The sequence below is a fragment of the Phoca vitulina genome, unplaced genomic scaffold (assembly GCF_004348235.1).
Source record: "Phoca vitulina isolate PV1807 unplaced genomic scaffold, GSC_HSeal_1.0 scaffold10, whole genome shotgun sequence".
Classification (NCBI taxonomy): domain Eukaryota; kingdom Metazoa; phylum Chordata; class Mammalia; order Carnivora; family Phocidae; genus Phoca; species Phoca vitulina.
Genome location: NW_022589713.1, coordinates 20,776,491 through 20,789,597, shown reverse-complemented (window position 1 = coordinate 20,789,597; position 13,107 = coordinate 20,776,491). Strand labels below are relative to the sequence as shown.

The window sequence follows — 13,107 nt, the reverse complement described above, 5'->3', positions numbered from 1 at the left end:
CCTGAAGCCATCACTTTAGGCTGAAATGCCAGGAATTTAATCGTTGAGGACAAGGTACTGATACTTCCTGAGATGACTGAACTGTGGTGGAGACTGCTCATCACTAACAGCTTGACTTTTCCTCCAAACCTCTTGAAAGAGAAAGGAGGAAATTTGTATTAGATTTTTTTTTTTTTTAAGTCCAAATTCTGCAGAGGACCACGGAGAAATACTTTTCAGAGCCATATTAACCAGAGTGGATCAAGGATCTTTTCACCATTCCCTGCCAGGTAGAAGAACCATGCTTCCAGCCTTTGAATACTCCTCTGCATAAATTACCTACAATGAGCAATCTGTTATTTTTGTGTCCACATCCAATCCACTTGTCAAAACCTGTCTGACAGAGCTACCAAACACTTGCTCACATTTCTGGTGACCTACACTTGTGAATTAGAGGTTTCCAGTTCAATAGATATAAGGAAAAAGAAAGGAAACTGATTTAAAATTCAAACTATCAAGTTGACCAGAGATACCTCGGTAAAAAATTGTCAAATTTTGTTCCACTCACTGGTAGTAAACAATTATTCTTACCATTACTAATTCTTAAAAATTTTTTTATTATTTTAAAAACTGTGATTAATTTCTTTTTTATTTACCTAAAAGTGGTAGAACAAAATTGGGGGAAAAAAACAAGGGTAGATGTAGAACCAAGCAGCTACATGTTCTCACCACTAGATGGTGCCCGTACCTCAATAAGCTAAAATGCTGAATCAGTAATGTGGAAACCAATAAATGTTCTGATGAAGTGGGGCTACTGAATAAAGAGATTTAGGCTATGGAAAACCGGACTACAAGTACATTTTTTCATATTATTATATAAGTAAGTTACCAGAGGCTAAAAGTGGAAAACGCTTAACAGTCAAAACATTTGTGAATTTTAAAAATTCTATCAAAAAAAAACACAAAAAATGATCAACAAAATAAGCAAAAATAAATACAGATTAAAGCTTTATCATTTTAAGTGTAAGACAGTACCTTCATAAATAATATAAAATATTTGAGTATATAAATATAAAATAGGAAAATAAAATAGGAAAATTCGACTTTAGATAAATTTATATTCAAAATCAAATAATAAGGATAAAAATCTAATCATGTTCAACATAGAAAATTTTGGTGTAATAATATGTTTTGAAATTGACTTTTACTTGAGGAGCCATGGAACTATGATAAATGGTATTCTTACCGTTTATTTTCATATATGTAATTTCTGTACTTAAAATCCTCCATCTTTTTTATATGAACTTCTGCAAAGCTAGTGTTAAGAATACACTGTTGATTAAGGAGGCACGTGATCTGATGAGCACTGGGTATTATATAAGACTGATGAATCACTGACCTCTACCTCTGAAACCAATAATACATCGTATGTTAATTAATTGGCTTTAAATTTTAAAAATAAAATTAAAAAAATCTGAAACCAACAATACATTATATGTTAATTAATTGGAATTTAAATTTAAAAAAAAAGAATACACTGTCAAGTAGGACACATTCTCTGCCCTGAAGCACCTCAGTCAGAGTCTGAGTGATTAGAGCCAATAGAGAAATTAGACACCAGCTAGTCCCTGCTCAAACCTAATGCACTATCTATCCAATAATTTTAGTTCTGCTTTCTGGTGCAACACAGAACAAGTCAGCCACTTCTTCCACCAGATAGTCAGCATTCAGATCATGGTCACATGTACACTCTAATCTTATTTTTCCCTCAAGAGTAAAAATTACTAAATTCATAGTATCTTTTACAATAATTTTGAATATAGTTAGCCTTCTCTGTTTTATGTTTTCTGCACATTTTATATGCTATCTATCTGTAAATCATAGAGAATAGTACTGATTTATGTGAAATACTAATTAGAGACCTTTCTTGGGTTGGCATCCATCTGGTATTTACAACTCTGAAGAGAGTTATTCAACTAGCTATGACTCCAACCCATATGTCTCTTATCACAGGTACAACATGAAAGTTTTTGTTACACAAGTCTCAAATCTCTTTAATTTATCAAGCAATTTTCTAAGGAAGACATACAGATGGCCAACAGGTACATAAAAAGTTGCTCAACGTTATTCATCATCAGCAAAATGCAAATCAAAACCACAATGAGATATCACCTCACACCAGTCAGAATGGCTAATAACAAAAAGACAAGAAAATAACAAGTTTTAGGGAGGATGTAGAAAAAAAAGGAACTCTTGTGCACTATTGGTGGGAATATAAATTGGTGCAGCCACTATGGGAAACAATATGAGGTTCCTCAAAAATTAAAAGTACAACCACCATATGATCCAACAATTCCACTGCAGGGTATTTATCTAAAGAAAACAAAAATATTAACTTAAAAAGATCAGTGCACCCTGTGTTCATTGCAGCATTATTAGCAGTAGCCAAAATATGGAAACAACCTAAGTGTCCATCAATGAATGAATAGATAAAGATGTGGTATATACATACAGTTGACCCTTGTACAACATGGGTTTGAACTACATGGGCCACTTATGCAGATTTTTTTATAGCACTGTAAATAAATTTTCTCTTCCTTATGATTTTCTTAATATTTTTTTCTCTAGCTTTATTGTGAGAATACAGTATATAGTACATATATAACATACAAAATATATGTTAATCAACTGTTTATGTAATTAGTAAGGTTTCCAGTCAACAGTAAGCTATTAGTAGTTAAATTTGGGGGGAGTCAAGTTATATGTGGATTTTCAACTACACATGGCTGGGGTTTGGTACCTCTAGCCCATGAAATCTTGCCATTTGCAACAACACTGATCGACTTTGAAGACATTATGCTAAATGAAGTAAGTCAGACAGAGACAATTACTATATGAGCTCTCTCACAGGTGGAATCTAAAAAAAAAAAACTCGTACATAAAGAAAACAGATTGGTGATTGCCAGAGGCAGGGGGTGGGTATAGGCCAAATGGATGAAGAGGGAGTCAAAAGGTACAAACTTCCAGTTATAGAATAAGTTAAGTCATGGGGATGTAAAGTAGAACATGGTGATTGTAGTTAATACTATATATACTATAGTAATACAAATATATTGCGTATTTGAAAATTGCTAAGAGAGTAAATCTTAAAAGTTCTCATCACAAGAAAAACATTCCATAACTATGTATGGTGGCAGATGTTAAGGAGACTTACTGCAGTGATTGTTTTGCAATGTATACAAATATCAAATCATGTCTTACACCAGAAACTGATATAATGTACGTCAATTATTCCTCAAATAAAAAATTTACCAAGCAATTATTAACCACCTGCTATGCAGAGCACCATATCAAGCACTGGGATGCAAGTCAAGAAAGACCTGGTACCTTGGAGTTTGGAGGTGTTGATGGTCAGGTGCACCAGTGTTTAGAATATACGATGAACTGAAGGAGACTCACTTGACAGTTGGAGCACATGAGACAGAGCTCTACCCCAGTCCCTGTTCTGACGCTTCCTGTGGAGTTAGCAGTTGAGCTAGATTCTGAAGGGTCAGGAATTAGCACTGCTATAGGATAAGGAAAGCTGGGCAGCAGAAATCTGGGCCTTCATTCTGAGGCTGGTTTTTCCCTGCTCTGTTTGAGAATCACTCTCTTTGCTAAGGAATCCAGAAGGGGAATGGTGGTTTAGTCCCTCATTAGGCCTACTCTATGGATAGATGTCCCAAATGTCTTCCCTTTTTTGTTCTTGTACTAAAATAACTTTTAAAAAGGATCTAACCTTGAGCACCTGGGTGGCTCAGTTGGTTAAGCATCTGCCTTCAGCTCAGGTCCTGATCCTGGGGTCCTGGGATTGAGTCCCACATCAGGCTCCCAGCTCAGCGGGGAGCCTGCTTCTCCCTCTGACCCTCCCCCCTCTCATGCTGTTTCTCACTCTCTCTCTCTCTCTCTCTCTCTACCCCCCTCAAATAAATAAATAAAATCTTTAAAAAAATAAATGAAAAGGATCTAACCTCTTCCATGATAAAACCATCAAGGATACAGGATTTCTATTAGATAGTCAAAATCAAAGGCAAAGTGTCAAAAAAAGTTGCTTGTGATGAGCACTAGGTGTTATATATAAGTGATGAATCACTAAATTCTGCTCCTGAAACCAGTACTACCCTATATGTTAACTAACAAGAATTTAAATAAAACCTTGAAACCCAAAAAAAAAATCAAAATAGTTTTTAAGAAAGCTGCTTAAATTGCTCTTCTCACTACTGCTTCCTTTTGGAGGAAAAAAACAAAACCAGTGGGTCAAAGAGAAATTAAATGTGTAGGCATAACCCCAGGTAAAATTGTTAAGAATACACTGCAGCCTCCTCCCTCCAGGATAGCAGCCTTGTCTTCCTTCTCCAACCCTCCACTACACCACCACACGCGTCATCAATCTCAGACACATTTGCTACCTGTTCCCTCCTCTCTCATCCTGTCCAGGGTCTTCTCCAGAGTTTCACATCTGTAATTAAACTCTTTAAAGACTAGCTAATAACAAAATTGCTCATGCCCAAGTAAGGACTCAGTATATGAGTTATCCCAGATGTATTTGAGTTTCCAGAAAGAGTCTGGAAGACTAGAAGTCTTTAAGACTCCAATGAATAAGGCTATAATAACCAGAATAATGCCCTCTTGAATCATACCAGGCAGCCATTCTTATGACCCACCAATTGTTAAGCCAATCCAGTGTGTATTTCCCACCTCATTTGCCTTCCCAAAACATCCAGCCCAATAAACACTGCTTCAATCAGGCATCACTGTATGAGAGGTAAATAAAGTGACATGTAGGTAGTTGGGAAATGCAGGCTTATGAGCAAAGAGTATCTTTTTATTGTTCTTGGAATTATAGGGGACATGGGTGTAGATTTTTAAAACATGATGTTAGTTTTTATTAGAAATTACACTTGCCATAATCGGAAAACCAAAACATAGCTTGATTCAAGATACATTCATAAGATGGCCTTTGGTGAAGTAATAAATATCTTCAGTATTTTTATTTGATTTGTTTTCCTTTTGGAACCAGGTTATTCAGAGAATATTCTACACAGTCAACAGATCTTGGAGTGGAAAAATAACTTCGACAGAGATAAGAAAAAGCAACTTTTTGCAAGTACGTCTCTCATTGGAATTCATATATAAGAATAAGTTAGGGACGCCTGGGTGGCTCAGTGGGTTAAGCTTCTGCCTTCAGTTCAGGTCATGATCCCAGGGTCCTGGGATCGAGTCCTGCATCGGGCTCCTTACTTAGCGGGGAGCCTGCTTCTCCCTCTGCCTGCAGCTCTCCCTGCTTCTGCTCTCTCTCTCTCTATGACAAATAAATAAATAAAATCTTTTTTAAAAATTTAAAAAAAATAAATAAGTTAAATAATTTATTTCATTTAACAAATATTTGAGTGCTTATTGTATGCAAAGCACTTTCACTACTTTCAGTCATTAAGCATTTACCAGGTACCTGGGATGTGTTGGGGAGAACAAAGAAGAATAACAAGGGATTTTTATATCAAGGCACATGGACTAAAAGAAAAGTGCACAGTCACACCTGATGAAAATTTCCACAAAAACGGATAACAAATATGCAGAGAAGGCCTCACAGAAAGACTGACATGTGATCTTGACCTTGGAGGGTATCGGAAGTTTATCAAAGTAAAAAATTAGAAGGGGATTCCAGATAACAGGAGCAGCATACGCAAAGGCCCAGAAGCATGAAAGTGTCTACAGTCTAAGACCACAGTCTAAAGTGGCCAGTGGTAGGGGCGCCTGGGTGGCTCAGCCGTTACGCGTCTGCCTTCGGCTCAGGTCATGATCCCAGCGTCCTGGGATCAAGCCCCACATCGGGCTCCCTGCTCAGTGGGAAGCCTGCTTCTCCCTCTCCCAATCCCCCTGCTTGTGTTCCCTCTCTCGCTGTCTCTCTCTCTCTGTCAAATAAATAAATAAAATCTTTTAAAAAAGTAAAAATAAGTGGCCAGTGGCTCTGCAAAGTGACCAGTGATACAGCCTGAGGGGTGAGATGAGCTGGGTGTGGAAAGGCCTCGCGAAAGGAATGGAGGGGTTTCAACTTGATCCTTTCAGCAACGACTCTTTATCCAGCTCCTCCTGGAGTGGAGAAAAATACTAAAAAGTCCTTTTAAGAAAGCATACATTCCATTCAATTATTTTATTTATTTTACCAAATAAGAGAGAAAGTATTGACCACTAGTGGGAGCCTTTTACCGAGGTAATCTTCATGCCTGATTATTCAAGCTTCCATTAACCTAAAGAAAGAATTGTTCATACTTGAAAGGAAAGAAAATATTTTATTTTCAATGAATCATACTAAATGAAGCTTAGGCTAATAATACAACCTTATGTACTCTTTATTTTTCCCTGTCTTCATCTGGGACAAAGTAATGAAGACTTGGCAAAATTAGCAGCCCATAATCCATATAAAACCTTTTTTATTCTAAAATGAATAGTAATCATCACAGTCATTGTTCGTATTTATGGAACACCTGGTGCCTCCCTCTCTCAGTAGGTAACATGGGATGGGTTGAGACGGCAGTGATTCCATAAGGAGGCCTTATACCTTAAGAATGGTAATCCCTCACATTCCTGAAGCACTGAGTTTGTAACAGTTTCTGGCATTATTATAATACATATTTTTTTAATTGATGATAAAATTTGAGGTGCAGGTATGGTTGAATGACTTAGATAAGATCACACAGCAAGTAAATGGCCGAACTGGAAACAGAACTCAAGTGTTCTTCCTAGTGCATGATTTAATTCTTTCCCTTCTTCCTTAGCCCTCTCCTACTCTTCCTATTTAGTACATTATTCATGAATGTATGCTCATGATTTATATGCTCATAAAGCATTCAGATAATATGAACATATCTAGAATAATCAGCAGAAGTCACTATTTATCCCTTCACCCTACCATTTCATTCCCTTTCCCAGAGGGAACCCATCCATATTATCTACGGTTTTATTCCCTTACATTCCCTTATATATGTATACATGGAGTAAACAGTTTTATTTTGTATGGCTGCTTTTTTGAGGTGGTTTTTTAAAATATATGAGATCATTCTGTTAATTTTTTTTTTCACTAACAGCATATCTTAACATTCTTTTCATTTCCATGCATATAAATCTATCTCATTCTTTTAACTGCTGCATAATCTATGGCATGGCTCTACCATAACTAAATTACATATTCTCCTATAGAGGGTGTTTAAGTCATTTTTAGGTTTTTCCTATTTGCAATGATGCAGTGAATATCCTTGTACTTTACTCCTGTGTGTATATAGGTAAGCATTTTTCTAGAATAGACTACTGGAGGGGAAATCCTGGATCAAATGGTATATGCATTTTCAGGGTTGTTTTCTTTTTAAGATTTTTTATCTTTAAGTAATCTCTACACCCAACGTGAAACTCAAACCCACAACCCCAAGATCAAGAGTTGCACACTCCAGCAACTGAGCCAGCCGGGTGTCCCGAGTGTGGTTTTCAGTTTGATAGATCCTGCCAACCTAGCCTCCTAAAAACCTGTACTAGTTCATACTTACACACTCACCAAAAGCACAAGTTATCTGTCTTTTTCATTCTATGATAATCCAGTAGGGGAGAATGAGAGCTCCTTCTCAAGATTTGTTTTATTGTACATATTCTCCGTTATACGTGTTAAAGAGCATTTTATAAAACAAAACGTTACCAGCCATGTTTGGAAAACAGGAGAAAAATCGTATTTCATCACCCTAATACAACTAATAGCATTTTTGTATGTGTTCTTCTAGTCTCATATAAATGTGCAGATTTTAGGATTTTACAGAGTTCTTAGTATATATAATCTTATATCCCATATTTTGCACTTACCACATCATGGTTTTCCTTTGTTTCTGTGTAGTCTTTATAATTTGTACTGGCAAAAGAATCTTCCGTTAAGAAATTTTACTATAATAATTTATGTTCTCAGCTTGCCAAGGCATATTGGTTTCCCAGTATTTACATTTTGGAACATAATTTTTTATCAGAGTAATTTATTTGCATTATGAAATAGTCACCTCTGTCCCTTATAATATTTTTCACCTTGAATTCCATTTTATTTTCCAATAATATTGACACGTTTTCTTTTTGTTAAGATTTAGCTAGCATATATTTGTCCTTTTTTTTTAAACCTCCTTTTAAATTTTATTTTAGATTTATCTCTTATGGATAACATATACCTAGATATGTTTTGGGGGGGGTTTGTTTTTATGCTCAATCTGAAAATACTTTAATATGGAGACTTAATTCATTTATCTCTGCTGTGATTGTTGATATATCTGATCTGATTTCTGCTATCTCATTTTGTTTTTTCTATTTCTGAAGGTTTTTTTATGGCTTCTTATATCTTTCTTTCTGAATCTTTCATTTCTGAAAACATCTTCATTTATCTGCCCACTTATATGATAATTATAAGAATTGTAAGAATTCTGGGTTCAAAATTATTGTTTCTGGTGTTTTCCATAAGGACACACAGTGGGTCAGGGGAGCCCCAGGTTAACTTCCAGCTCAGGGCCCTGCAGCTCCAACCCCATGGCTTCTACGCCAGGCCACCACACATCAGCACAATGCTATACATAAGTCACCTTCATGGTAAACTTGATCTCATTACAAAACCAAACCCTATATGTGGATTTCCACTTTACGTAATAGAAAAGATGCTCACTCTTCATAATTTTGGAAAGTTACAAGCAGTGTCAGTTTATGACCATGTAATTCAGCCTGTTGTCTAATTGTTCTCGCTTGGTGGTCTGGGGACCTCTGATGGGCTACAATCTCCTTGGTAACAGTCCTTCCCTTTCCTTGCTTTTAAATCCTCCACTGCATCTAACCCTTTGCTAAGCATAATACAGAACTCATAAATGCTTATAGATTGATTATTTGATTAAAGGTTGGAAGAGGTTGCCTATTAAAAGTTCCTGGTTTGGTACCCAAACCAAAAATTTTAATTCCATTTAAAATTAAACTTTACTAGACTGTATAACAGCCAAAGCTGGTTTTCATAATTTTAAAATAAATTAATCTTTCTCTTCATACTATTTCAGACTTTAGCCCTTTTGGAAGAAGAGGAAGATATAAACCAAATCACAGATTACTTCTCCTATGAACATTTCTATGTTATTTATTGTAAATTTTGGGAACTAGATAGTGATCATGACCTCTACATCAGCCAGGCTGATTTATCTCGATACAATGAACAGGGTAAGTGTTTTATAGATGTTAAAACTTAACTATTTCGAAAAAGGCAAGAGTTATATGAATTGTTACATGAATGGGAAATTCCCATTTCTTAAATTCTTTATCTAATCAAGTCCTCTTTAAAGAGCCAAGAATTTTTAAGTGGGAATGGGTGAAGGTATCAATTTTTTATTTAGAAGGCAAGTATAGAAGGGACTTTAAGTAAGCAATTAGAGTCTTTGTTTTGATTAATTGCTGAGTCTTTATAGTGATGTTTATTTTCTAATGATGAATTGAATAAGATCCATACCTAAGTAAAGTTTATTTGAAAGAGAATGTATATACACCCTTATAAATTTCCCATTTTACCAGTGTTTATGAACAGCCAAGGATGAAAATGTTTCTAACTTGCCAGTGTTTTCCAGGAATCATAAAAACTTACTTTTTGGAATTTAGTTCCAGAGTAAGTATTTTCCCTCCAGATGAATTTTGTGTGCTTTCTTTTATCAGAAAGCAAAAATACCACATATCACATGATATTACCCCTTTTGCTTCATTTTTACCAGTAGTAAACTTAGAAACTACTACCTGATGATTTAATACTCTTCACCAAACACCAAAGTACATTGACTCATTTTTTTCTCATAAGATCGTCCCTGGGAGCGCCTGGGTGGCTCAGTCGTTAAGCGTCTGCCTTTGGCTCAGGTTATGGTCCCAGGGTCCTGGGATAGAGCCCCGCATCGGACTCCCTGCTCTGCAGGAAGCCTGCTTCTCCCTCTCCCACTCCCCCTGCTTATGCTCCCTCTCTCACCGTGTCTCTCTCTGTGAAATAAATAAATAAAATCTTTAAAAAATAATAATAGTAATAAGATCGTCCCTGTTCTATTCTTAAATGTCTTCTCAGGCACTGCAGATTTTTTTTTTTAATCAGCCTTTAGCCTTTTAGATGTAGCAGAGTACAAATCTTAAACAAATGCATTGAATTTCACTTCTGTTATTTGGTATATCTGTGATTAACCACTTACATCTTAAGAAAAGGTTCATTCTATGTGATGTCAAGTTTCATAGAACTTTCCATATATAAGAAAGAGTTCTACCTCTCAATTCTCAGGTGCCAACTAGGTATCAAGGGAAAATACTCAGATGTACTTATTGATAAACAAGCAGCGGTTGGTTTAGTACTCTACCTCCCTTCTTCAAGTAGTCACAACCTTCCCGTCACCAGAATAGCATAAAAATGGAAATATTCACAGGTGTATCAGGTCAGCTTTATTAGCGCTGCACCTTCTAATCACCAGTGGCCAGATCATCTGTGTAACATGAGGTCATGCAAAACCTTACAGGTTCTAAAGCATGCTGACTGATACACCATAATTCTCACTAAGTCCCCAAATATTGTATATATACACATAGCAACTCAGTAGAGACATGTTAAAATAATGAAGTCCAGAAAAGTAGGCATCTAGGCCTGCATAATGAAGGGGTCACTGAGACCATGTAATTGCCAGTCCACCAACCTGTCCTAAATGGGACAGCATGATCTTCAATTTTAGGCTAAACCTTCCAAATTTAAAGACTTCAGCTTTGAAATTAAATTCCATGCCTTTCCTATATAGCCCTCTATTTGTCTATCTAGTACAAATTATTAACCCCGTAAACCAATGTTCAGCAAAGTATTAGAGGGTCCTTATATAAGCTTTGTGGCCAGGCATGGCTATACTGACCCCCATATTCCCAGCATCTTCAGCCAAACTAATTTTACCTTTTTACTCTGTGCAGAACAATTAGATGCTGGTAGCTACTAACTCCCTAGTGACTCATCACTTGTTTTGAAATTGTAGTGTACATGCCATTACGTGGGGCACTTCTTAAAAGAACAGATTCCTGTCCTCACCAGATCCCTAGGTCTGAGCTGTACTGGCATATCCTTTTGTTAAAACTAAAGCCTTTAGGGCGCCTGGGTGGCTCAGTTGGTTAAGCGACTGCCTTTGGCTCAGGTCATGATCCTGGAGTCCCGGGATCGGGTCCCGTATTGGGCTCCCTGCTCAGCAGGGAGTCTGCTTCTCCCTCTGACCCTCCCCCCTCTCATGCTCTCTCTATCTCATTCTCTCTCTCAAATAAATAAATAAAATCTTTAAAAAAAAAACTAAAGCCTTTAGTTATTTCGAACCAACAATGAGGTACGCTGCTATAGATTTTCTAGGACCTATCATCAAAAGCAGTATACTGTCTTAAGATATAATTGTGTCTCTCCCTGAATAAAACTTACTGATGGAATTTCTCAAATTATATGTTATGTTCTGGACTCTTATAGAATAAGAATATTAGAAAAGTATGTGGTATGTTTAGGTATCTTCTATAAAATTCTACTTGAAAGCATTCTCTGTTGTTTTACTCAAAGTCCCTTATATTAGGAGCTGCCAATCAGTTCCCCTTGAATTTCATGATAGGATAAAATTTGTCTTGTTTTAGAGGAAAAGTTGTCCTACTGGATAACAAGATCAATACAAATTCTGTACATTTTTGTCTTAGTTGTCCTGATGTTCAGAACTAACTTGCTGCTCAGCTACATTAATACATCCCAGCTATCAGGTGTAATCATTTGCCTGTTCTTTTTTTGTGTGATTAATTAATTGATTATGCCACCTCAGATTCTTTCAGAAATACAAATTATACATAGGTAAAAATTTAAATACTCATAACTTCTCATTATGGAAGACTTTTATGTTTTAGCTTGTAGCTAAATAAATTTGCCAAAAGTATTGCCTTTATGCAACATGTTTCTAACTAGCTTTGTACCCTCTTGTTTACATTTAGCTTCATCAAACAGAATTATTGAAAGGATATTCTCTGGGGCAGTAACAAGGTAAGAAAAAGCATCTGAGTTTAAAAATTAATTACAGATGGGGAACCTGGGTGGCTCAGTGGGTTAAGCATCTGCCTTCGGCTCAGGTTATGATCTCAGGTCCTGGGATCCAGCCCCAGGCTGGGCTTCCTGCTCAGCGGGGAGTCTGCTTCTCCCTCTCCCTTTGCCCCTCCCCCCACTCCTGCTCTCTCTCTTTCTCAAATAAATAAAATCTTTAAAGAAAAATGAATGAATTACAGGTAACACTTTAACAGTCTCATTTTAGCACAGCTTCCTGCACACCATGGCTTCATACAAGACAGTAGTAATTCTTTAATTTACGGGCATCAATCCTTTACCTAAATACAGGTAACAGTATTTTATCCTGGTGATTATTTGCATTCAAATTGGAAACCAGACTTCTTTCTTCATACCTACAAATGTCTTCTGGTTTCACCCTCCAGGCCTTTGCAAACAATATAGGAAATGGAAGGGATGCTCTTTGTTAGGTTTCCAGCCTTCTGATTTTTCTTTGACTTAATTTCCAAAGAAAGATGTTGCTTTATTTTTTAGTCTGTCATCCTACTAAATTTATCTGAGTAATTGCTCAGGAAACTTCATAACCATGTGTTTTCTTCAGGGGAAAAACAGTACAGAAAGAGGGAAGAATGAGCTATGCAGACTTTGTTTGGTTTTTGATCTCTGAGGAGGACAAAAGGAACCCAACCAGGTATGACTTTTTTTTTTTTAATCAATTAATTAACTTATAGTGTATTATTAGTTTCAGAGGTAGAGTTTAGTGATTCAGTCAGGTATGACTTCTAAGTTTCCTTTGCCAGGAATGTTAAACCCTTGAACAAAGCTTGAAAAAGTCATGATGTATACACAGTGGATGCCATCTTGACCTAGGGGCACCAAGATGAATTAGACTTAGTGTCTGCCCTCTCAGACTAAATCCATAGTTACAGCATATCAAGACAAGTGCTTTTACCCCCAGAGATAAAGGTGAAATGACATGTGAGCTGGCCCTGAGAGTTAAGTAGGACTAGTAA

General features: G+C 36.5%; 1 protein-coding gene across 8 annotated transcripts in view; it reads left to right on the top strand.

Moving 5' to 3' along the window:
* PPP2R3A (protein phosphatase 2 regulatory subunit B''alpha) overlaps positions 1–13,107 on the top strand; it is a 215,807-nt gene that overhangs the window by 136,169 nt on the left and 66,531 nt on the right. For all 8 annotated transcript variants that reach the window (XM_032408648.1, XM_032408642.1, XM_032408649.1 and 5 more), the window contains 4 exons: positions 5,039–5,125; positions 9,078–9,234; positions 12,028–12,076; positions 12,696–12,785. In XM_032408648.1, coding sequence (XP_032264539.1) covers positions 5,039–5,125; positions 9,078–9,234; positions 12,028–12,076; positions 12,696–12,785 — 383 coding nt within the window. The remainder of the gene's footprint in view (positions 1–5,038; positions 5,126–9,077; positions 9,235–12,027; positions 12,077–12,695; positions 12,786–13,107) is intronic.